The following is a 26,265-nucleotide window of genomic DNA, read 5'->3' on the forward strand; positions in this document are numbered from 1 at the left end:
AAAACATATACACAATAAGCTTGTGCCAGACGTATTGCGTACCGTTACCGGTACTATTATTCTGACCTGGCATCGAATATTTGGAAATTTCTCTGTCAGACAGACGTATTGCGTACTGTTTCCAGTACTATTATTCTGAACTGCCGTCTAATATTTGGAAATCTCTGTCAGACAGACGTATTGTGTACCGGCCGTTACCGGTACTATTATTCTGACCTGGCTTTGAATATTTGGAAATCTCTCTGTCCATTAAAATTGTGATATTGTATGTCCGTTTTACGGTATTTTCGGACTTCATTTTAGATGAGGATTAGACATCTAGGATGTAAAGTATTTTATCACAAGGTCAAAGGTCAAGGTCACATTAACAAGATTTAAGTTATATCACCTTTTTACTCTTCTTGTCAGTTTCTGAATTACAACATTTTCAGTTTAATGCAGGTATATTGTTTTCGAATCTCACTGATACATGCGTACTTACTAAAATCTCACTGGTACTCGTGTACTTGCTCAAATCTCACTGGTACACCCGTGCTTTCTGTTTAAGAAAGTTTGGGTATATTGTTGTTACTCTGGTCCATTCATCCACCGTCCATCCGTCTCTCACACTTTCTCCTTCCTCTCAAACTTTCTTCTTCCTCTAACTCCTCTTTCATTTTATTTTAAGCAGTAACCAATTAATCTTTTGGAATATGATAGATGGTGTCCTGTGAATATGCATTAAGGTTTCAAAATTTTCAATTTTACCCTGTAGGTAAAAAACCTGATGTTCTTTCTTAAAATGAAAAACAAAAAGAAACCTGGTTCCCAGAACTCCTCATACATTTTATGCAATAGCAAAATCATCTTTTGGTGGTGTCCTGTAGATCGATGTGCAATGAGTTTTCAGAGTTTTCTTTTTCATCTTGAGGAGCAAATGATGATGTTTTCTCTAAGGGTTGGAATCTTTCTCCATTTCAAAGATATATATGGACAATCATTGATGGGGGTTGGGATGACCCCAGATCATTTGCCCATCGGAATACTCGATGCTTCTTGAGATGTGCAGCAAGAGTATATATGATTGAGGGGTGAAGGACCTCAATTGTTTTAAATATATTTCAACAATTATAAAATAGGGTTTGGGATGACCCCCTCCCCCCCCCCCCCCCCCCCCCCCCCCCCCCCCCCCAGGACACTTGCCCAACAGAATACGCAATGCATCTTGATACATACAGCAAGAATTAATACATGGGTATAGGGTATGTTATGTGGTATAGGGTAGGTTATGTGGTATAGGGTATGTTATGTGGTATAGGGTAGGTTATGTGGTATAGGGTATGTTATGTGGTATAGGGTAGGTTATGTGGTATAGGGTAGGTTATGTGGTATAGGGTATGTTATGTGGTATAGGGTAGGTTATGTGGTATAGGGTAGGTTATGTGGTATAGGATAGGTTATGTGGTATAGGGTAGGTTATGTGGTATAGGGTAGGTTATGTGGTAACTTTTGGCTTCTTTGCTAGTTACACAACTACAACAGAGAGTATATTTAAATTATGTGTGGGTTTTACTGTCTTATGACAGCATCTAGTTTATGTTTGAATTTACCCATCTCTCTCAGTTTAAAACTGTGACTTGATACGAGGATCAGAGGACACGTGAACCTAGAAGTAAAGAACTCACGCAAAACTAGAGGTCAAGAACTCACATGAACCTAGAGGTCAAGAACTCGGAGAGTTGTAAAGAAGTCAAACAGGTCACCAAAAACGCTCAGGAAAAATATTTAGTGTGTGGAATTTTGAAATGAAATGGTAAAAACTATAATTGCATTTAAGAATTGCTTGACAGTGATTATGTAGAAAATTACAACTCCAGCATTACAGTTTTCCCTCATGCAGTTGTGAATTATGAATAACCTGAGATGATGGAGGATTTTCTGGGTATATCAGAACAGATGTTGTAATTTTCTCTTCCTAATTGATGCAATACCTTGTAATTGATTTCCTGGATAGCAGGTAATTCATGCATTATCACCTGGATGTAATTTATTATCACCTTAGTCTTAGATTCCTGACTACTAACCAGGATAGAACCACCTGGCTGTATACATATATGTGTATTATAATTTATATTTACTTAGGTGATTTTATTAAGGGTTAATTCTGTTTTAGTATCCAATAAAGCAATAATTCTGCAGGAAATATTAAAACAGGTCTGTCTGTGTAATGGGAGGGTAGAGGGCTTGTAGACTGCCAGGACAGAGTCAGTGTGTATTAGGTTATTAGGAATGGGAAGGAAAATCTGAATTCTTTCAGAATCAGTAGACACTGATCAGCTGTTGTTTGTGTATACTGTAGAGGGCTGTCAATACTCCTCAGACAGCTGGTAGTCTATACAGCTGTACTCTGTTTATCAGGATTTTGTTTTTTCCAGTGATATGAGTGATAATGAGACTTCTGAGGGTAACCCACGGTGTTACCATGATGACCCGGAGGAGGTGCCCGTTAGCCCAGACCAGATGCAGCTTCTAGAGGTCCCCAACGGGAACCGTCCCCACAGAAACCATGATGGAGCGGGCATGTCGGGGAACAACACCAGTCGAATGAGATACGAAGGTGAGGGCTATACTGCTAAGTGCTTACGTTTTTTGATGTCACTTAGTAATTTTACAATAACTGGGTAAAGAGTCCGGTTTGGAGTTTGGATAGGCTTTTATTACTGAAGACTTCCAAGTAAATTGTATAAGAAAACCCTGTTGAATAGAATTGTCAAATTAGCAACAAAATATTGAAATATCTGAATATGGTAAAATTCGTGAAAAATTACTTTACAGTTAACTTGCTGACTTTATAATTATCACTGAAATCAGTAAGCCAATTAATTCTTAATCGTGAAAAATTACTTTACAGTTAACTCTGGTAAAATCATAATATAATATGTTTCATAATGAACGTGAATACCTTGAAATGAAACAAAATGAAATTAAAAGACACATAATAAAATTACATATCCACAACATATAACATGCAGAGCATACACATAAGACACATGAAACAAAATATACACATATACACAATCTTACCTCACATGAGGTGTAAAGGCATTAATACGATGGAGTCAACCATTAATTATATCCTGTACGAAAAAAATGGGATTTATGTACATGTAATTCGCTATATCATTAATTAATTACTCTCTGGCAATACTCTTAATATAAATATGTACTTAAAACACACTGCAGTTATCTAGGTAAATTAATTAACTCAGTGTGCACATATTTGAACTACTCGAGTTTTCAAACTGTTAAAGCGATAAGAATTTGCGACATTACATTCATAAATACTTTTAGAAAATCACACCTACTTTAAACTAAATTAAAGAATAATTACTTTATATCCCAGGAGACTTAAACGCATGTATAAAATTTGGATAAAGGTACTTGTCAGCAAATACATGAAGCACGAACTAGTGCTACCTGGAAAGTGAACACCCGCCAAATCAAGCAAGGTAATTGAACTACCCTCATTCATTTACAGTATATAAGATAGCTGACCAGTCTCTTTACACAGAAAGTCTTATTACTAAGATCAGACATGAGAAATGCTGGGATTTCTGATAAATTAGTATACATGTATATATCGTACATCCGTGGCTGATAAAACTTATGTACATAAGTTGTGATTGAACTTTTATTTTAGACGTGTAAGATATTTTGTAAATAGGGTCATTCTATGCAGAGGTTACTAAATTTGAGGTGTTTTGTTTAAATTACTAATGGTGAACAAATTTAATAAGGAGAACATTGATTTATAGATTCTAAATCAAAATTGTGTTTGCTTCCCCATTGCAACTAACGATTTGATTTATGCTTGGGTAGATGGGAAAAGTATTTTATTTTCTGTTGGTAATGGCTGATCAATTTTAATTCCCCTGCTTTGGTACAGCTGCTTTGCCTTTTATGGATGAAATATGCTGCTTCTGATGAACAATTCTGGGAAAAGTTCGATCCATACTTCTTGGAGATGAAATTTTTCTTGCAGGAAGTATCTGTAGTAATATATCACTTTGAGTGTCTAGATATGTTGGTCTGAGTTTTGTCAACGAAGGGAAGCAAACAAACTTTTGATTTATATATACATGTAGGCTTAGGATATTGCACAGATTATTTCCTTGATGCAGGTATATATTTATATCCATAGAAAACATCCTCTAGTAAGTCCAATTTCATTCTAGGGATTATAGAGTTTGAAACAGAACAAGGATTATTTATAGAGTAGAAATAAAATAAAGTCAGTGAGTAGGGATCCTAAGACTGTGTAATTGGAGGGTGAGAGTTCTTATACAAACTTATAGGAATGGAAACTGAACGGCCAAACATATTGTGACGTCTTTCCTATAACGTCATATAGCGGGACTAAAGGGCAACTTTGTTTATACGATGCAAAGATTTGAATCAATTTTCTTTATATCGTATAAACAAAGTTGCCCTTTAGTCCCGCTATATGACGTTATAGTAATACATGCATTGTGTACAGCTGCAACGCGTTCACGAGGAAATGACTTGTCATTACAATTTATTGAGACATCAAAGGCCAAAACACTGGAAGTGTACAGGTATGGTTTACTGCAATGTCTCATGCCAGCATACTTTTCATGAAGGTCTAAAATATTTTTCAAAAATAAAATTTTATTTCTTAAATATCTAGATCTCCCCACTGTGAGCTTGAAACCAAGCAGTTGCTCTGACAATATATACAACTGTCACATTTATCATTAGATATCAATAATTGATATCCACTGGGTACATTTATATTTAACAATCAATAACTAATATCCTCTATGTGCATGCTTGATATCAAGCTGGATGTAAATAGATAGTTTTTGATATCCTCATGCATACAGATGTTAAAACATATTTTTAAAGTAATTCCACCCCTCTAGAATTATAGCTTCAATCTTATATTTGATTGTTCTTTCTTCAAATAATATATCTTAGTAACAAATAAAAATGATATAATAAGTATGTTGCGGTATTAATAAAATTTCCAGCAGTTAGTACATGCACATATACCTGTTATCAACGTCAGAAAATTGCAATTTTCCTTAACCAGCATTATCAAAATTTCACAAAACCTGGTTAAAACAATGTAATAGTATTCATAACAATTTCATGAAGCTGTTTTTTTAAAAAAATATACAAAAAATTTGTGAAAAATAAGGGAAATCTATTGCATAATGGACTTGATAAATAATTGAATGAAAACAGAGTAAGTCAGAGTTATTGCCCTTGGATTCAATACTTTTAAACATATAATTGATTATTCATATATAACTTAGACTTTTAAAATATATATTCTATGGTTAACAAGATTTTCTACAATAACTAGTGAAAAAGACTCCAACAAAATTTATGTTCCTGTCATGCATGAATCTTATAAATCATTGACATTGCGAAATCTTATGATGTCACAGGAGGGTGGAACTACGTTTAAAAAAAAATTAAAGAAATGTAACCAAAAATCAATTTAAGTTTTTTTACAGAGAATAAAAGGCATTAGGTTTTATTGACACAAAGCATGGAAATAGACTAAATTTGAAATTTGCAGAATTTCAAAAGAACAACAACTCTTCCAGGATTCAGAAGTTGTTAATTCCAACATTCTAATTATACGTCTCATTGTGGAAAAAAGAATAATAAATGTACAATAAAAATTAGCCCAAAGTCAAACCCAGGTATTTCATCCGCCACTACTTCTAGATGTAAGCTTACGAAATGCTCTGCACACCATCATGGAAGTACTGTTAATAAACATTAAACATACAGAATGTTCTGACAGTATCAGCATTACGTGAACATAAGTTACATTCACAATATGTTCTGACAATTAGTGTTGTCACGATGATCGATTTTTAATCGATAATCAATCGGAAAGGTTGTTGATTTTCGACAATCGATTTGAGATTTCATAATCGATTATAACCGATTAAAATACAGTATTAGTACCTATTTTAATTCAAATAAAAGCTTTCCAGTCTTTTTACAACTGTTCAAGTTCTGTCTTTGTCCACCATGTTAACATACTAAAAGTAAGGTATAGTACGGTAGGAGTCGGTTCCGGATCCTCAAAAGTCTCCTTAAAATGTCAAAAATAAATATCAAATTCATTGTATTAATGAAACAAAATGTATTTACATATTCGCGGTGATAGTTATTTTGAATTTTTCCAAATTTAAGTAATTTATCACCGATTTTAATCCCGAATGATCAGATAGAGTTTCTCAATTATATGTGTAAAAAAAAAATGGACGAAGAAGACATTTTTGACCACCCATGACGAAAACAAAGTCTGTTGTTTGGAAACACTTTGGTTTCCGTAAAAAGCAGAGTGCAGTCGGGGCGCCCTCAATGAAAACCCTCGATTGATTGATTGAATAACAATGTTGTTTAACGCCCCTCTCAAGAATATTTCACTTATATGGAGACGTCAATACTGCCGGTAAAGGGCTGCAAAATTTAGGCCTATGCTCGACGCGCGCTTATGGCCATTGAGCAAGGAGGGACCTTTATCGTGCCACACCTGCTGTGACATGGGACCTCGGTTTATGCAGTCTCATCCAAAGGACCGCCCCATTTACGACAAGCAAGGGTTACTGAGGACCTATTCTAACACGGATCCCCACAGGATTAAAAACCCTCGATATGGAAAGGGCAATATGTAAAATTTGCAAGAAAGTATATATATTAAACAGTTGTTTCATTTGGTTTTCCAGATTCAAATAAATCTTGTGCATAGGAAAATTCAACATTTTACTTGACTCAGAAAAGTTAACATAAGTGAATGATAATTAAGATTTTTATTATCTAAAGACGTGTATAGTAATATACACACTATAGTGACTACATACAGTGAGTGTCGATGATCTTGAAATTTTAATGTTACTCATTTATTATAATTTTTAACCTAAAAAGTTTCCAATCCAATTATATGCTGATCATCGATCGGTTACAGTCATCCGATGCTACCGATTAATCGATTATGATTTCCAACCGATTTGACAACACTACTGACAATATCAGGATTACGTGAACGTGAGTTACATTCACAATATGTTCTGACAATATCAGGATTACGTGAACGTGAGTTACATTCACAATATGTTCTGACAATATCAGCATTACATGAACATAAGTTACATTCACAATGTTTTTCACTTTGATATATCTCTTCAAATTTTAAATCCTGTGGGGTCCAGGTTAGAATAGGTCCTCAGTACCCCTTGCTTGTCGTAAAAGGCGACTAAATGGGGCGGTCCTTCGGACGAGACCGCAAAAACCGAGGTCCCATGTCACAGCAGGTGTGGCATGATAAAGATCCACCCCTGCTCGATGACTGTAAGCTCCGAGCATAGTAAGCCTAAATTTTGCAGCCTTTTACCGGCAATGGTGACATCTCCATATGAGTGAAATATTCTTGAGAGGGACGTTAAACAGTAGACAGTCAATCACATTTTAATGATGGCCATTTCCTCATGAACGCGCTTCAGTTGTAAATGAATGTATTTCATAGAAAATTTCATGGTGTAATGAACTGCAACTGCTGATCTTCTGGCAAATTTTCCATGATGTGCACATATATAGAAGTACTATGTTTTTACTACATAAGTGCTGAGTTATGTATAGATTTACTGTAGGTTTTTTGTTTACATTCAGCATATAGAAGTACTATGTTTTTACTACATAAGTACTGAGTTATGTATAGATTTACTGTAGGTTTTTGTTTACATTCAGCATATAGAAATACTGTGTTTTTACTACATAAGTACTGAGTTATGTATAGATTTACTGTGGGGTTTTTTGTTTACATTCAACATATAGAAGTACTATGTTTTTACTACTTAAGTACTGAGTTATGTATAGATTTACTATGGGGGTTTTTGTTTACATTCAGCATATAGAAGTACTAAGTTTTTACTGCTTAAGTACTGAGTTATGTATAGATTTACTGTGGGTGTTTACATTCAGTACAGAAATCTGTAGCACATGCCATGTGTCAAAATGTAATGAAGGTTATTTTCTGGAGGACAGTTACAAAATTGTCCGACTGTTGTCAATTAATCTTGTTAGTGATATTGTTAGTCGATGCAGTTCTGGTTTTCTTTTATTAAGGTACACAATGGGGGTGTTATCAGATGCCTTTTATATACCAGTGACAGCTGACTGATTTCAGCTCCATTAGAACATACAGCTGTCTCTGTATCGAACAATAAGTTGTTTATACCAGTTTATACATCTCAGAATGTTCTTCATATTAATTAAGCTGCCCACTAGAGGGGTTTATGGTCAGGCCTTATAAACACAAATAAGCCAGTTTGATATACAATCTGTTTTAAAGCAGATCAAGCGACATGAAATACACATCAATATTCCGAGTTATTTAGATTTAGGAAGGCCTAGTCTTATATCTATCCCTTGTCATCAGCCATTTGAGAATGCTTGCTCTTAAAACAATATCACCTTTATGTTTCTAGATGATTAGTTCATCACCGACTCCTCTAAAGATAACGTGATGATATTTCTTGTTCATTTCTGATTCCTCTAAAGATAACGTGATGATATTTCTTGTTCATTTCTGACTCCTCTAAAGATAACGTGATGATATTTCTTGTTCATTTCTGATTCCTCTAAAGATAACGTGATGATATTTCTTGTTCATTTCTGATTCCTCTAAAGATAACGTGATGATATTTCTTGTTCATTTCTGACTCCTCTAAAGATAACGTGATGATATTTCTTGTTCATTTCTGACTCCTCTAAAGATAACGTGATGATATTTCTAGTTCATCACTGATTCCTCTAAAGATAACGTGATGATATTTCTTGTTCATTTCTGACTCCTCTAAAGATAACGTGATGATATTTCTTGTTCATTTCTGACTCCTCTAAAGATAACGTGATGATATTTCTAGTTCATCACTGATTCCTCTAAAGATAACGTGATGATATTTCTTGTTCATTTCTGACTCCTCTAAAGATAACGTGATGATTAGTTCACTTACATTTTATTGACAAAATCTAGTCTGCTTGATTTTATGGTTATATTACAATTTTTTTGCTCGATGAAGTAAATTTTAAAGTAACCATGTCCCAATGCTCTACTGAACAACTCACTAGCCAGAGCGACAATTGTATCGTACTACTAGTTACCGAAGGCCCTCTATCTAACACTAACACTCTCGTATTATAAACTTTTCATCCTTGACGACCCGTGGGGATCCGGGTTAGAATAGGTCCTCAGTACCCCTGGCTTGTCGTAGGAGGTGACTAAATGGGGCGGTCCTTCGGATGAGAATGCAAAAACAGAGGCCCCGTGTCACAATAAAGGTCCCTCCCTTAACTTGTTAAAAACAATTAAAAGGTATACTTTCTGAATGATTAAGAAAAACATGAAACTGAATGCATATATTATTTGTTTATCATTTAAAGGGACATGGAGACGATTTGAACTGAAAAATTTAAAATTTTATTTTTCCATTCAGTTTACAATGCTTAACTGATGTATTTCTAATGGTCAGTAAAAATTTGAATGTCAGACGTTGTCAGAGTTACAAGAGAGATACAGAGCTCACAATTTTTTGTTGTAAACAATTAAAGCTTGACGTGTCATGTTTTTGTTTACATTCATGTATGATATACTAGTAAAATTTTCATTTAAAGGAGATTTTTCAAATTACAAGTTAATTCTAGTGTTTGTCACATCTCATTTTGTTTTAAACATGCTGTTTTGTTTGAAGTGATCTATATGTAAACAAAAACATGACACAAGCCCAAGCTGTTTACGTAACAAAGAATTTTTAGTTATGTACAGATTTCATTTGTAACTCGACAATTGACATTCAAATTTTTTGCTTACGATTAGAAATAACTTACTTATTAATTTAAGCATTAATTGTTAACATTAAAATTGGGAAAATAAGATTAGAAATTTTTTAGTTCAAATCGTGTTCATGCCCCTTATATATTTGAGCCGTGCAGACTAAGGGGTGTGGGTTTTCCCCTTCTCAGAGGAAATCCCCTGATTGGCTCAATTTGAAAAATAAAATGAAACACGTACTCTGGATTTGATCTAAAGTGACAGAAAGTGAAATTGTTTCATGTGAGACATTCTCCTTGACGTTTCTCTGATTTCTTCGTTTTTGAACAGTTTTTCTCTGATTTCTGAGGAAATCATTCTCTCTGATTTCTGAGGAATTCAATCACAGCCCTGGTGGGGAGTTGAGAAAAAAATCACTGGTTAGAGGAGTATCTGAAGTTTTATTGTATTCATGGTACCATTGACTTTGTTTTTTTAATCCCGACGTGACCGTGATGTAATTGACTGTAATGATTATTCGAGCCGAGACTGATGGGATAGTTAGGTAGTTTAATGACACTCCCACACAGTTCCAGGCTCCGGTTCCAGCCACAAGTCATGATTTTCGCTACCTCATCATACCTGCTAAACATTTCCGATTATTGGACAATTAGTGGAAATGACATCTGTGTTGCATTGTTTAACAGTTAGATTACTAGATAGTCAGTAGGCTGCGTTAAGTGGGATGTCGGTGTTTTGCTGACAATAAATCATGTCCCACACAAACTTCTTTACATATAGATGGTTTAATCAATTGATAGTGGAGGTAAACACTCTCGTTTACCACTATTGAGCTGTCCTATTTTCTCGTTATAACAATATAGTTTGAATTCCCAAATCCCTAAAGTGTTTTATCAATTTCCTCGTGTAGATGTTCAGAAATGTTTCATTTATATAAACCTCATGTAGATGTTCAGAAATGTTTCATTTATAATATAAACCTCATGTAGATGTTCAGAAATGTTTCATTTATAATATAAACCTCATGTAGATGTTCAGAAATGTTTCATTTATAATATAAACCTCATGTAGATGTTCAGAAATGTTTCATTTATAATATAAACCTCATGTAGATGTTCAGAAATGTTTCATTTATAATATAAACCTCATGTAGATGTTCAGAAATGTTTCATTTCTTATTTCTGTGTTTTTAGACTTTTGGTATTTGTAATTAATTGTAATATAACCTCGTGTAAATGTTCAGAAATGGTTAATTTCTTATTTCTTTAGACTTTTGGTATTATATGTAATTAATTGTAATATAACCTTGTGTAAATGTTCAGAAATGTTTCATTTCTTATTTCTATGTTTTTAGGCATTTGGTATATGTAATTGTTAGATATTGTGCATTGATATCACCAAAACGCCTGCAAAACTGATAAGTGAAATTAATTTTCTTTATTATGACAAGTACATTTAATGTGAAAGTTGAAAGGCATGGCATCATGATAAATTTCACATTTTATGTGCATATAATGAAGGGTGTGGATCTAGACTTTGTCTTTAAAACATAAAGGGTTTATTGTCAATTTGTTTTTCTATTGAAATGTAATTACATGTATACTTAACAACACATAAAACATTTATGATCATGTTTTATGAGATGCGTACATGTCAATGTCTCTGCTCCATTGCTCCCATTGGTTGGAAAGTAAATGCCGTAAATTGGTTTGAACATATTTTATTGCATATATAATATACAACAGGTTTGAACACAAGTTCTTACAACTTACGTGGTTCTCACCTTAGATTAATTGATAACAATTGTCATAAAACATATATATAGATAAAATAAATACATGTACATTTAGCATAAAGTGAATTACTATCATGAGAAACTGCCTGAATTAAGTATAAATTTATGAACAGCATTAAAAATTTTGCTGTTAGTTTCATACCCCAAATTGTCTGCCCCAAAGTAAAATCCGTGTATCAATAATAGGTAATTCTTGTATTTGAAAAAGTTCGTTAAACATAACATTTCTTACTACTGAAAATCTTTTACGAACAAAGAAAAAATGATATGCATCTTGTCTCATACCACAATGACAGTTAGGAGAATTGACAATGTTTTTTCGGTGTAAATCAGTTCAGCAAACAGTTATGTCTTAATTTAGTATGAATTATATTTACTATTCTTTTGCCAAGAAGAAAATGTTGTTTGCTAAAGTGTTCCATTTGCGAATGGCATCTGGAAAAAATGATTTGTTATATGTTTCTTGCTTAGTTCTAGGAGGTATATAGTCATATTCGTAACGAGTATTGTAGCACGATGTATCCTTTCAAAAATTGTCAATGATATGATCACCTAAATATTGTGGTACAAGATTGAAGTGAATTTTATACATTGTCATTAATTTTGCGATTTCCCGTCTTTTACTTAGTGCTTCCCAACCCGTTTCTAAATATAATGATTCTTTGGATGCAAGAATTGGCAGTCCCGTTACAATTCTAGCTGCATGGAGCTGTACTTTTTCTAACTTTTCAATTTCTGCAGAAGAACATCCATCCCATACGACTGAACATATTCTAGTATAGGTCTAACAAAAGTCATATACAATTTAGATAGTTTGTTTCTACATAAAGTGAATTTGAGTTTCCTTAGAAGTCCTAGTTTTTTATACACATTGTTTACAATATCATTGATATACACAGACCATTTTAAATCATTGGAAAAAGTGAGACCAAGATGTTTGTGGGAAGAAATGATTTCTAATTGACAATTTTGAAAAAGCAGTTTTTGAATTTCATTATGCTTTGCCTTGGTGAAAAATAAAACTTTAGTTTTATTAGGATTAAATAAATAAATTGCATTCCCTATGATTACAATGTATGCAATGCGGCATCATTGCCCAGACTACGTGTTGTCATGGTAACATGATTATAAGATTACTTTCTTGTGAGAGGAATGACTGACCTGCCTCTCTCTCTGAAATTTTAGGACAGCCAAAAAGTATATTAAAGAATCGGTTAGAGAGAGAAGAGAAGTATAGTCGTGTGTATTCAGTGAATCAGTTAAATTCAATGCGCTTTGAATTCGGTGAAACAGTTAAATTCAGTGCGCTTTGAATTCAGTGAATCAGTTAAATTCAGTGCGCTTTCTGCATTAATTACAAATTTATGTTGATTGCATTATCTGCTTTGTTGCATCATTTGATTTTTTATTATCATTAGTTGTTTTTTTTTATCATCATTGTTATTTTTTTGATTTATTCATTTGAATGTAATAATAAAAGGAACTAAATCGAATTAGAAGTTAATCATTGAGCTAAAAGTCATTGTCTCAGCATTGCATACAGTGTACTAGAGTTCAGAAATGAATAAATTGCATGCTCATAGAAATAGTGTAGATTATAATCAAATTGTGTGAGTGCTATTAAAATAAAAACTATGTACAATTTGATTGTTTCAGAGAGGAGAAGGAGGCACTCGTCTGCAGGTACAGCTGTCGGAGTTCTCCACCTAGAATGTGCAATCTTGATTTTAAACATGAAGCTTAGGAAGAGGAAATTCCTAAAGGAGTTCCTTAATCCCATAATAATTTTCAATTTATTTGCTAATTTATTCATAGTCCATTTATCTGTGTGATAAATCTGTTGAAATTGCTGTTTTTCAGACGAGGATGATTTGGCATTGCTTCACGGCAGATTTGAGGTACAGAGTGTAAATCCCACTCATGACCCAGGCATTACCCTGATTTATTGTTTTCTCTCATTAATCTCTCACGCACACATCTACACACTTACTGCTTGTTAATATTTTTCTCTTTGCATACTTACAACTCTGAGTTCTTCTGTACTTATATGGTTACTACTGTAATATTGGAAAGGAGAAAACTTTGGGCTGGACTGGGAATTGAACCCGGGACCCCCACATTACTAATAAGGTGTTCAAACCACTGAGTTATCCAGGCTGATATCTACGGTCCATATAGCTAGCCCTAACTCCTGCACTTTGATGGTTTCCTGTTTAGTAGATATAGATAAATTGTTTATGACTGTATTAGGGTACAGTGACACTCCATATTGAGAGGTCTAGTCACTACAATGAAGCTGTTTTGTCCTGTAGATATACATGTAGATAGATAAAAGTTATAATGATCGACTTTATATAAAGGGGACAGTAAATACTCCAAAAACTCTCTACCAAACATAGATAATTTATATAACTCACATTTTTATGAAGTTAAAATTTGTTAATTTTAAAGCAAAAAAACCAACAAAAAAAACCCTACTTTTCACTCAGATTTGCATTTTAAGCTCACATCTTATGTAAGTCACATTTTTATGAAATTAAAATTTAGTAATTAAAAAAACACCCTATGTTTCTCTCGGATTTGCATTTTAAGCACACATCCTACTGCCAAAGGACGATTTTGTTGCTGACAGTTGTGGTTGGAGTTAATCAATACTAATTATGACTATTAATTACATATCAGTTGGTTCTCTACATTTAGCAGTTGCATCTTTCAGACTATAGACACATTTGCTTTATCCAAGACCTTGATTGGCTAATCTTATGAAGGAAATTAATACGCAAGATCGTAAATACCGAGTTAGCGGAACTCTCTTGTAAAGAAGTCCGGAAAAGCGTGTCGATCTTGGGCATTTTTTGTTTATTCAAAACATGGCATCGGAAGACGATTTAACCTCCACGTGCTTTCCACAATTAAAAGCATTTTTAGATGAAAGGTGTGTAAAAGCGTCTGGATACAGGGAAAATGAACTTCTGAATTTAGCTCGCGAAGCTATATATTTTGACGCAAGCTCTTCTCAGCTTTGGGAATTTCCTGGCTGACAGCAATGGGAAAAAATCAATCACATTTCCATTAAAATCTATCAGTTGTGGATATTTCTGCGTATTATGTTTCTTTCTTGAATCATTAACTACAGTCTACTGCAATGCAATGACAGCACAACATTGTTAAAATCGGGTGAATCGATCACGACAAAAGTTGCAGAACTGGTATTATTTACCAACATGCCCAAATTCTCGCAAACTCTGGGTCTCGCGAGACTTTGAAAGGGGAAAGTAAAATTTAAAACCAAGACAGAAAAAGTAGTCGCGATCTTGCGTATTATCAATATTGAAATGTAATTAATTCCTCCAATACATATTAATGATATTGATATCAAACTATTTATAGATAGGGACTGATTTTAATCTCTTCAAATTATGCAAATAAAAGATATTTATGTAGAAAATTGACACGAGAATTCACTTCTTCTAATTGTTGATCATTGTTTCGTATTCATTACAGAGAATAAAAATTCCTGAGTAACTATTGATAAATTTTATCAACAAAAAATGTGAAAATAGAACTTGTATATGCTAAACTTGTATCCCGCTTGCGCCGGTAAGTGAGAAAGTTTCCCAGTTTACTTTCAGAAGGTCGGTGGTCTCTTCCCAGGTACATTGTGCCTGGGTTCTCTTTTCCACCAATGAAAACTGGGCGCCACCAGATAACTGAAAAATTGTTGAGTGTGGTGGAAAACATCAATCTATCAATGTATACTGCAAATTTTTCTAGAATTAAAGTAATACAGGAGGCAAACTCCAACCCTGTAGTTATATCTCTCACTGTCGATAAATAAACAGTTACATAATAAATTGAAAAATATTGACTGCTACTAAACATGGACTACTACTAAACATGGACTGTTACTAAACATGGACTACTACTAAACATGGACTGCTACTAAACATGGACTGCTACTAAACATGGACTGCTACTAAACATGGACTGTTACTAAACATGGACTGTTACTAAACATGGACTACTACTAAACATGGACTACTACTAAACATGGACTACTACTAAACATGGATTGCTACTAAACATGGACTGTTACTAAACATGGACTGTTACTAAACATGGACTGTTACTAAACATGAACTACTACTAAACATGGATTGCTACTAAACATGGACTGCTACTAAACATGGACTGTTACTAAACATGGACTACTACTAAACATGGACTGTTACTAAACATGGACTGTTACTAAACATGGACTACTACTAAACATGGACTACTACTAAACATGGATTGCTACTAAACATGGACTGTTACTAAACATGGACTACTACTAAACATGGATTGCTACTAAACATGGATTGCTACTAAACATGGACTGTTACTAAACATGGATTGCTACTAAACATGGACTGTTACTAAACATGGACTGTTACTAAACATGGATTGCTACTAAACATGGATTGCTACTAAACATGGACTGTTACTAAACATGGACTGTTACTAAACATGGACTACTACTAAACATGGACTGTTACTAAACATGGACTGTTACTAAACATGGACTACTACTAAACATGGACTACTACTAAACATGGACTGTTACTAAACATGGACTGTTACTAAACATGGACTACTACTAAACATGGATTGCTACTAAACATGGACTGTTACTAAACATGGACTGTTACTAAACATGGACTACTACTAAACATGGATTGCTACTAAACATGGACTGTTACTAAACATGGACTACTACTAAACATGGACTGCTACTAAACATGGACTACTACTAAACATGGACTGCTACTAAACATGAACTGTTACTAAACATGGACTGTTACTAAACATGGACTGTTACTAAACATGGACTACTACTAAACATGGATTGCTACTAAACATGGACTGTTATAAACATGGACTGTTACTAAACATGGACTACTACTAAACATGGACTACTACTAAACATGGACTACTACTAAACATGGACTGCTACTAAACATGGACTACTACTAAACATGGACTACTACTACTACTACTACTAAACATGGACTACTACTAAACATGGACTACTACTAAACATGGACTGCTACTAAACATGGACTACTACTAAACATGGACTACTACTAAACATGGACTGCTACTAAACATGGACTACTACTACTACTACTAAACATGGACTACTACTAAACATGGACTACTACTAAACATGGACTACTACTAAGCATGGACTACTACTAAACATGAACTACTACTTAACATGGACTACTACTAAACATGAACTACTACTTAACATGGACTGTTACTAAACATGGACTGCTACTAAACATGGACTACTACTAAACATGGACTACTAACATGGACTGCTACTTAACATGGACTGCTGCTAAAAATAAATGTATGGAATGCATCTATGTGTTTTATACTTAAATTTTTAAGAAGAGTAATGGTAATGTAGCTAAAGTGAGATTTTATCATGAACATAATGAAGTCAATTCTAAAGAATATTTGATTTAAATTCACATTCAGGTACTGCTCCCTGAAAAACAAACGAACATGTAAGCAAACAGCCTTTAATATGCAAACATATACTGGGTAGTTCATTTCCTGATGACATTCGTAAAGCACATAATAGTCAATAATAGGTAAACATACATCTACCTAAACAGTCAATAATAGGTAAATATACATCTACCTAAACAGTCAATAATAGGTAAATATACATCTACCTAAACAGGCAATAATAGGTAAATATCTATCTACCTAAACAGTCAATAATAGGTAAACATACATCTACCTATTGTCCTAAACAGTCAATAATAGGTAAATATCCATCTACCTAAGCAGTCAATAATAGGTAATTATACATCTACCTAAACAGTCAATCATAGTTAATTATACATCTACCTAAACAGTCAATAATAGGTAATTATACATCTACCTAAACAGTCAATAATAGGTAAATATCCATCTACCTAAACAGTCAATAATAGGTAAACATACATCTACCTAAACAGTCAATAATAGGTAAATATACATCTAGCTAAACAGTCAATAATGGGTAAATATCTATCTACCTAAACAGTCAATAATAGGTAAACATACATCTACCTAAACAGTCAATAATAGGTAAACATATATCTACCTAAACAGTCAATAATAGGTAAACATACATCTACCTATTGTCCTAAACAGTCAATAATAGGTAAATATCCATCTACCTAAGCAGTCAATAATAGGTAATTATACATCTACCTAAACAGTCAATAGTAGGTAAACATACATCTACCTAAACAGTCAATAATAGGTAAATATACATCTACCTAAACAGTCAATAATAGGTAAATATCTATCTACCTAAACAGTCAATAATAGGTAGATATACATCTACCTAAACAGTCAATAATGGGTAAACATACATCTACCTCTTATAGAAAGTGCCTCTGAAGGACTTCCATGCGGAGATCCGAGCCTTTAAGGACGTGGAGGACTTCCTCAGCCGGACTCTGCTGATGCTGGACCTCCAAAAGACTGGGCTGACACAAATTATCGACGCGATGGTCAAAAAGATTCTGGAGAAAAAGGAAGTGTTAGCCCAGACATCATTGGACGAGGCACGGCAGGCTATCTTCACACAGGACTCGGGTAAGGACAGAAACTTCACCAGCATTCAGCTCAATGTAGCCAAACATCTCTACTTAAATGATGTCGTAAATTAGTTAATCTGTAGCATTATTTCTGTATTTTGTTTACAGTACATATTCTGAGTTAATCTGTAACATTATTTCAGTATTTTGTTTACAGTACACACCCTTAGTAAGACAAGACTTCTATATTTTGTTTACAGTACACACCCTGAGTAAGACAATATTTCTATATTTTGTTTACAGTACACACCCTGAGTAAGACAATATTTCTATATTTTGTTTACAGTACACACCCTGAGTAAGACTTCTATATTTTGTTTACAGTATACACCCTGAGTAAGACTTCTATATTTTGTTTACAGTACACACCCTGAGTAAGACAATACTTGTATATTTTGTTTACAGTACACACCCTGAGTAAGACAATACTTGTATATTTTGTTTACAGTACACACCCTGAGTAAGACAATACTTGTATATTTTGTTTACAGTACACACCCTGAGTAAGACAATACTTGTATATTTTGTTTACAGTACACACCCTGAGTAAGACAAGACTTGTATATTTTGTTTACAGTACACACCCTGAGTAAGACAAGACTTGTATATTTTGTTTACAGTACACACCCTGAGTAAGACAAGACTTGTATATTTTGTTTACAGTACACACCCTGAGTAAGACAAGACTTGTATATTTTGTTTACAGTACACACCCTGAGTAAGACAATACTTGTATATTTTGTTTACAGTACACACCCTGAGTAAGACAAGACTTCTATATTTTGTTTACAGTACACACCCTGAGTAAGACAATTCAGGGCACGATGACTAGCGATGAGAGCGGCTTCGACTTTGACCAAAACTGGATCTGCGTCATGTAAGTCAGCTACAGGAAAAGGGCCACAACTCTGTATACATCTTTATTAAAAAATTTCCTTGTGAATATTTGTTGAAATTTATTGATAGGAATAATCAATTTTAGGTGATTACGAACAGAATATATCTAGGCAGTGCAGTTACTTGGTCAGGTTGAGGGGGCTGTGGAGCCTCATTAATCTGGACACTTTGGTTTTCTCTATATAAACAAAATGTCTGACATTAAAGAAATAAAATCAGGTCCTAGGAGATTTTATCTGGAGGCTGAAGTAATGTCGCCTTTATTCAATAATTCTACTGAGTGATACTCACTGATACCTTGTCTTACAATGTGTCTATAAACTTACAGCGACGCTTGCATTACTAAATTTTGATATGGATACAGTTTTAAAAAAAGATAGCCTGTTATATTGTGTAGCAGTCAGCTGGGTTTGATCAAGTGTGAAGACATTTAAGGAGGGGGGAATGTAGCGGTCAGCTGGATTCGACCGCCGGATGCCAGTTAGCTCAGTTGGTAGAGCACCTGACTAGAGATTCAGTGGGCCTGGGTTCAAATCCGGGTCTGGTCTGTTGCATTTTCTCCCTGTTATATTTGGTGCTGTAAACTGGCACCTTGAACTGACTGGTAAAAATTCCTGCCAGGGAATTAAGATCCTGGGTTGATGTCTTCAAGTGTGAAGACATTTAAGGAAGGAGGAATGTAGTGGTCAGCTGGGTTTCATCACCGGTGGCCAGATAGTTCAGTTGGTAGAGCACCTGAATAGAGATTCAGGGGGACCGGGTTCAAATCCTGGTCTGGTTCGTTTCTCCCTTCCTGTTACCATTGTTTAAAATGATTTAATCTTTATCTGTCTTTCTTAGGTGTGTCATTGATTCAGTTTTTCGTCCTATTTAGGTGTGACATTCCCACCCTGACGAAGCGCCACGTGGTGATCGCGCGGCTTCACACTCCAGCCAATCTGGGCAGCACCAGTCAGGAGGTCCAGTTTGTGATTCTGGTCTTGGCACCAGTCAGAGAGGTCAGTTTGTGATCCTGGTCTTGGCACCAGTCAGAGAGGTCAGATGCAGTTCTCAATTGTTTATCCTTTCTTCTTGTATTTGACTCTCCATGTGTGGACTATAAGTAAGTAACAGATTATGACTGGAATTAAAGAAGGTGTGTCATGACCATGCATCTAGGGCAGAAGGATAAAGTCAAGGTCGAAAAAGAAGTATTAGTTCTATTAGAATTGTATTCCAAACCTGCCTACCCAGTATTCTTTAAAAGCATTATACCATCTTACAAATCTGGTTGAATTCAGTTCTGTGCAACCAATCTGGTTAAATATGGTTCCAGCTGACAGATCTGGCTAAATTTGGATCTGGCTGACAAATCTGGTTAGATTTGGTTCCATCTGAAAAGAACAAGAACCACGAATACCCAAATATGGCCCTGTGATTTTGAGTAAAATAAAGTATCTTCATTCCAAAATTTCATCATGGTATGAAATAGCTTATACCTTCTTCTTTATAAATCCAGTGTGTTTTTCCGCAAAAAATCACGCATATAGAAATTATAACATGCAGAACCCTTAACAGTTGTGTTATTTTTGTAAAAGTTGATAATATCCAACAATATGCACCAAAAATTTGTATAACACCCCCAGGCATCGATCCAATAAATCTTAATGAATTGTAAATTAGTATATTACATACTGCATAGAAGTTAAGAGTTTTTTTGGATCGAGGCCTGGGGGATAAGCGAATTTTTACTTTTTATGTTCTACAAATAACCGGAATTTCACATTCCATGCACGAAATCCGAATACTTTTCCAAACTATAGGTTTAATACAAGTCATAACATTTAGATATTATAGTTGGGGATTGTTCCATTGTCTTTTTACGAAACCAGTAATTATTCAAAGTTAATAAAATATGATTATTTCAAACAATATTATTGAAATAAAACCGGATCCGCGTCATCGTTGGAATCGGGCTACGTACATCAATCGATTTTGCCCCCAAAATTTCAAATAGATTATGTGCTCAATTTATGAACTTGAATATATATGTAACCATGTTAGGGATAGTTACAAAAACCTTGCACTAGTTAACAGTTTTAGTTATTTGATCAAACAATTACGAAGCTAAGTCCTCCAATCCACTCCAGATACAATCGATATCCACCCATCGTCTGCGCCGTGCCTTTACTTCCACACATTTTCTTTATACGTTATCACACTATATATATTTTAGTTATCTGAAGGCCGTTGAATTTAAAAAATATCTGGCTTCACATGTTTCATCTCCGTGCATTCAGTTTCCTTGGCACTGATGAGCATATTGAAATCGCTGTCGCAGTACATAAAAAGACTTGGAGGACCGAAGGGTGCCTAACTTGATAGGCTACTTAGATGCGAAGATATAATGTATTGGCCTATCCCGTATTGTTTAATGATTTCTAAAGTTATACATGTAGTACAATATATGGGTACCAGACAAAAATTAGGCGTCCACATAACAATACAAAGGATAGACTGTAGGCTACAAGTCTCTGAGCTAATTAGATCTACAACATCCGTTCCGTTGTTTATGTGTCAACCGATTTGGACATATGTCATCGGGTACCATTATATTTCGACACACAGCTATTCCGGTCCATTGCATATTTCATCCGTCAGAAATCAATATATAGAAATACATACAAATATGAATACGAAAAATATATCTAGCAATATGGATCTTGTTTTGCTTTTAAATGAAATTCATTGACAAACAGAATTACATTTGATCTAATTAGCAAAAATACATATGACTAAACTAAATGTTCATGTGTTATTCTGTACATGTACGGCTACTTTTGTAACAGTTTCCCTATCCCCCCCCCCCCCCCCCCCCCCCCCCCCCCCACACACACACACACACACATCATAAACGTAACTCCCTATATAGCAAAACACAAATAAAAGTGTGAAACATAGGATTAAAATGTTTAATCACTGTCCAAAGTTGTACATGTAGCAAAGTGCGTCTGAAATAACGCCGCTGTCCGAAGCCTGGCTATTACTGTTTTTGGCGTGATTACATGTAAATGCGAGATAATAATAACACCCCCCAAACAAATAATGAAAATAAAAATCCGCAAATGTATAAAAGATTGTTAAAAGAAGTGATCAATATGCAACATAAACTACATGTAATATTGAAACGCACTTACATAGGTCAATAGATCTTATTCGTAAGTCAACGGTTGGATCCACCGTGTTTTCATGTACATTTTTAGATGCCCCCCCCCCCCACCCACCCCCCCAAAAAAATACTATCGGTATGTGTAATAAATGGTTATACAGTTAAAATATTGGGATTGGGTTTATCTTCATGTCATACTTAAATAACAAAGCTAAGTAAAGAGGTGCTGAATTAATATTACTTTAAAACTGTTGAATGGTTGCATATATAAAAATTTAAAAAATATAAAGATAGGGAAGGAGACAAACAGAGAGAGGAGAAAGAGATGTACGAGTATACTACATAGGTGTGTGTTTTAATATAGAATTAACATAGACAGATTTAAATATTTACAATATCATAATTAAATTGTACTGAATAGTGTTTTTGTTTCACTTTTATACCTAGAGAACTTTTACGTAAAAGTACATGAAACGTAAAATTGTGACGTTACGTTGCAAAATTGCGACGTTAATAACAATCTGGCCAAAACAATGGGTACTTTGAACGTCAATAACTAAACAAAAATGAAAAGATATCGGAAAAAGGATAACATATTTGAAAAATAGATATTCTTGGTTTCTGTTCCCGAGAATAATATCATGTTCTGACTAAGGGCCATTTTTGATTATTCGTGGCTCTAGTTCTTTGTTTGCAAACATTGTCTGCCCAAATCAATAGGCAACCATAATTCTCTCCACCAAAATTTTCATATTATTTGAATAAGTGTACTTACTTATGAATGTAAGCAGGTAGGGTAGATACTGCTCTTGTTCCATTGAATTGAAATTATGTTGAAATTCCCTCAAAAATGAAACATCATAAAGAAACAAACACCCTTCTGTTAATTTTCTGCAGAATAACACCAAGTCTTCTCTAGAGACGACCCGTACTTAACACTACCCTGTTAATTTTCTGTAGAATAACACCAAGTCTTCTCTAGAGACGTTCCGTACTTAACACTAACCTGTTAATTTTCTGTAGAATAACACCAAGTCTTCTCTAGAGACGTTCCGTACTTAACACTAACCTGTTAATTTTCTGTAGAATAGCACCAAGTCTTCTCTAGAGACGTTCCATACTTAACACTAACCTGTTAATTTTCTGTAGAATAGCACCAAGTCTTCTCTAGAGACGTTCCGTACTTAACACTAACCTGTTAATTTTCTGTAGAATAGCACCAAGTCTTCTCTAGAGACGTTCCGTACTTAACACTAACCTGTTAATTTTCTGTAGAATAACACCAAGTCTTCTCTAGAGACGTTCCGTACTTAACACTAACCTGTTAATTTTCTGTAGAATAGCACCAAGTCTTCCCTGGAGACGTTCCGTACTTAACACTAACCTGTTAATTTTCTGTAGAATAGCACCAAGTCTTCTCTAGAGATGTTCCGTACTTAATACTAACCTGTTAATTTTCTGTAGAAAAGCACCAAGTCTTCCCTCGAGACAGCCCGTACTTAACACACTCCTGTCAATTTTCTGTAGAATAACACCAGGTCTTCTCTAGAGACGTTCCGTACTTAACACTAACCTGTTAATTTTCTGTAGAATAGCACCAAGTCTTCTCTAGAGACATTCCGTACTTAACACTAACCTGTTAATTTTCTGTAGAATAGCACCAAGTCTTCCCTGGAGATGTTCCGTACTTAACACTAACCTGTTAATTTTTTGTAGAAAAGCACCACGTCTTCTCTAGAGATGTTCCGTACTTAACACTAACCTGTTAATTTTCTGTAGAATAACACCAAGTCTTCTCTAGAGACGTTCCGTACTTAACACTAACCTGTTAATTTTTTGTAGAAAAGCACCAAGTCTTCTCTAGAGACGTTCCGTACTTAACACTAACCTGTTAATTTTTTGTAGAAAAGCACCAAGTCTTCTCTAGAGACGTTCTGTTCTTAACACTAACCTGTTAATTTTTTGTAGAAAAGCACCAAGTCTTCTCTAGAGACGTTCCGTACTTAACACTAACCTGTTAATTTTTTGTAGAATAACACCAAGTCTTCTCTAGAGACGTTCCGTACTTAACACTAACCTGTTAATTTTCTGTAGAAAAGCACCAAGTCTTCCCTCGAGACAGCCCGTACTTAACACCCTTCTGTTAATTTTCTGTAGAATAACACCAAGTCTTCTCTAGAGACGTTCCGTACTTAACAATAACCTGTTAATTTTTTGTAGAATAACACCAAGTCTTCTCTAGAGACGTTGCGTACTTAACACTAACCTGTTAATTTTCTGTAGAATAACACCAAGTCTTCTCTAGAGATGTTCCGTACTTAACACTAACCTGTTAATTTTTTGTAGAAAAGCACCAAGTCTTCCCTCGAGACAGCCCGTATTTAACACCCTCCTGTTATTTTTCTGTACTTAACTTTTCCTGTTAATTTTCTGTAGAAAAGCACCAAGTCTTCCCTGGAGACGGCCCGTACTTTTGCTACACTCTTTCTAGACATGGACTTTCGACACCAGCTTCTGATGGCCGAGTCCGAGTTTGAGTTTAAACAGCTTCTCCACACGAGGACCAAGCTCCTGATCGAGGAGCAGGGCCTCCCTGAGAACCGCAAGTCTCACCTGGTACTGTCGGCCTTCGAACAAGAGGAGATGGAGGTACAAAGTTTGAGGGAGGCAGAAAAACGTGATTTTTAGCCGAGTTGCAACGAAGTTGAACTCAGCTATTGGTTTGGTGATGCGGGCGGGTTGGGTGTCAACAATTGGTTTCCGGATGATAACTCGAAAAGTTTACAATTTAATCAAATGAAACTTTGATATATTGTTGGGTACCTGGTAAGAAAGACCCCTATTGATTTTGGAGAAAAATGGTCAAAGGTCTGGCGGGCGGTTGGGCGTCAACAATTGGTTTCCGGACGATAACTCAAAAAGTTTACAATCTAATCAAATGAAACTTTGATATATTGTTGGGTACCAGGTAAGGAAGACCCCTATTGATTTTGGAGAAAAATGGTCAAAGATCAAGGTCACAGTGACCGAAAATTTCAGGAAAATTTGGTTTCTGGATGATAACTACTAAAGTTTAAATCCAAATCAAATGAAACTTTGATATTGTTGGGTACCAGGTAAGGAAGACCCCTATTGATTTTGGAGAAAATAGGTCAAAGGTCAAGGTCACAGTGACCGAATATAGAATGAAAATTTCAGAAATATTTGGTTTCCGGATGATAACTCCGAAAGTTTAAATCCGAATCAAATGAAACTTTGATATATTGTTGGGTACCAGGTAAGAAAGACCCCTATTGATTTTGGAGAAAAAAAGGTCAAAGGTCAAGGTCACAGTGACCGAATATAAAATGAAAATTTCAGAAATATTTGGTTTCCAATGATAACTCCGAAAGTTTAAATCCAAATCAAATGAAACTTTGATATATTGTTGGGTACCAAGTAAGGAAGACCCCTATTGATTTTGGAGAAAAAAGGTCAAAGGTCAAGGTCACAGTGACCGAATATAAATTGAAAATTTCAGAAATATTTGGTTTCCGGATGATAACTCAGAAAGTTTAAATCCGAATCAAATGATACTTGAAGATATTGTTATGTACCAGGTAAGGAAGACCCCTATTGACTTTGGAGAAAATAGGTCAAAGGTCAAGGTCACAGTGATCGCAAATAGATTTAAAATTCCAAAAGGATTTTGGTTTCTGGAGGATAACTCGAAAAATTTTAATTTGAATCAAATGAAACTTGGATATATTGTTGGATACCAGCAAAGCAAGGCCCCTATTGATTTTTGAGAACAAAGGTCAAGGTCACAGTGACCGAATATAGATTGAAAACTTCAGACAAATATGGTTTCTGGACAGTAACTCGAAAAGTTTAAAACTGAAATTAGTTCTTCACAATTATAAATATACCACGTCATTCCTGGCTT

General features: G+C 34.7%; 1 protein-coding gene across 8 annotated transcripts in view; it reads left to right on the forward strand.

Annotated features, from left to right (window-relative positions):
- LOC125669788 (solute carrier family 4 member 11-like) overlaps window positions 1-26,265 on the forward strand; it is a 52,978-nt gene that overhangs the window by 9,706 nt on the left and 17,007 nt on the right. For 6 of the 8 annotated variants that reach the window (XM_048904563.2, XM_048904565.2, XM_048904558.2 and 3 more), the window contains 8 exons: window positions 2,415-2,596; window positions 12,834-12,887; window positions 13,305-13,331; window positions 13,509-13,546; window positions 18,083-18,293; window positions 19,088-19,172; window positions 20,067-20,190; window positions 24,777-24,989. In XM_048904563.2, coding sequence (XP_048760520.2) covers window positions 2,419-2,596; window positions 12,834-12,887; window positions 13,305-13,331; window positions 13,509-13,546; window positions 18,083-18,293; window positions 19,088-19,172; window positions 20,067-20,190; window positions 24,777-24,989 — 930 coding nt within the window. In that variant the 5' untranslated portion in view covers window positions 2,415-2,418. The remainder of the gene's footprint in view (window positions 1-2,414; window positions 2,597-12,833; window positions 12,888-13,304; window positions 13,332-13,508; window positions 13,547-18,082; window positions 18,294-19,087; window positions 19,173-20,066; window positions 20,191-24,776; window positions 24,990-26,265) is intronic. The other 2 variants (XM_056162742.1, XM_048904559.2) reach the window with 1 other exon arrangement.

Source organism: Ostrea edulis, chromosome 4 (genome assembly GCF_947568905.1).
Source record: "Ostrea edulis chromosome 4, xbOstEdul1.1, whole genome shotgun sequence".
In the NCBI taxonomy this organism is placed as follows: Eukaryota; Metazoa; Mollusca; class Bivalvia; order Ostreida; family Ostreidae; genus Ostrea; species Ostrea edulis.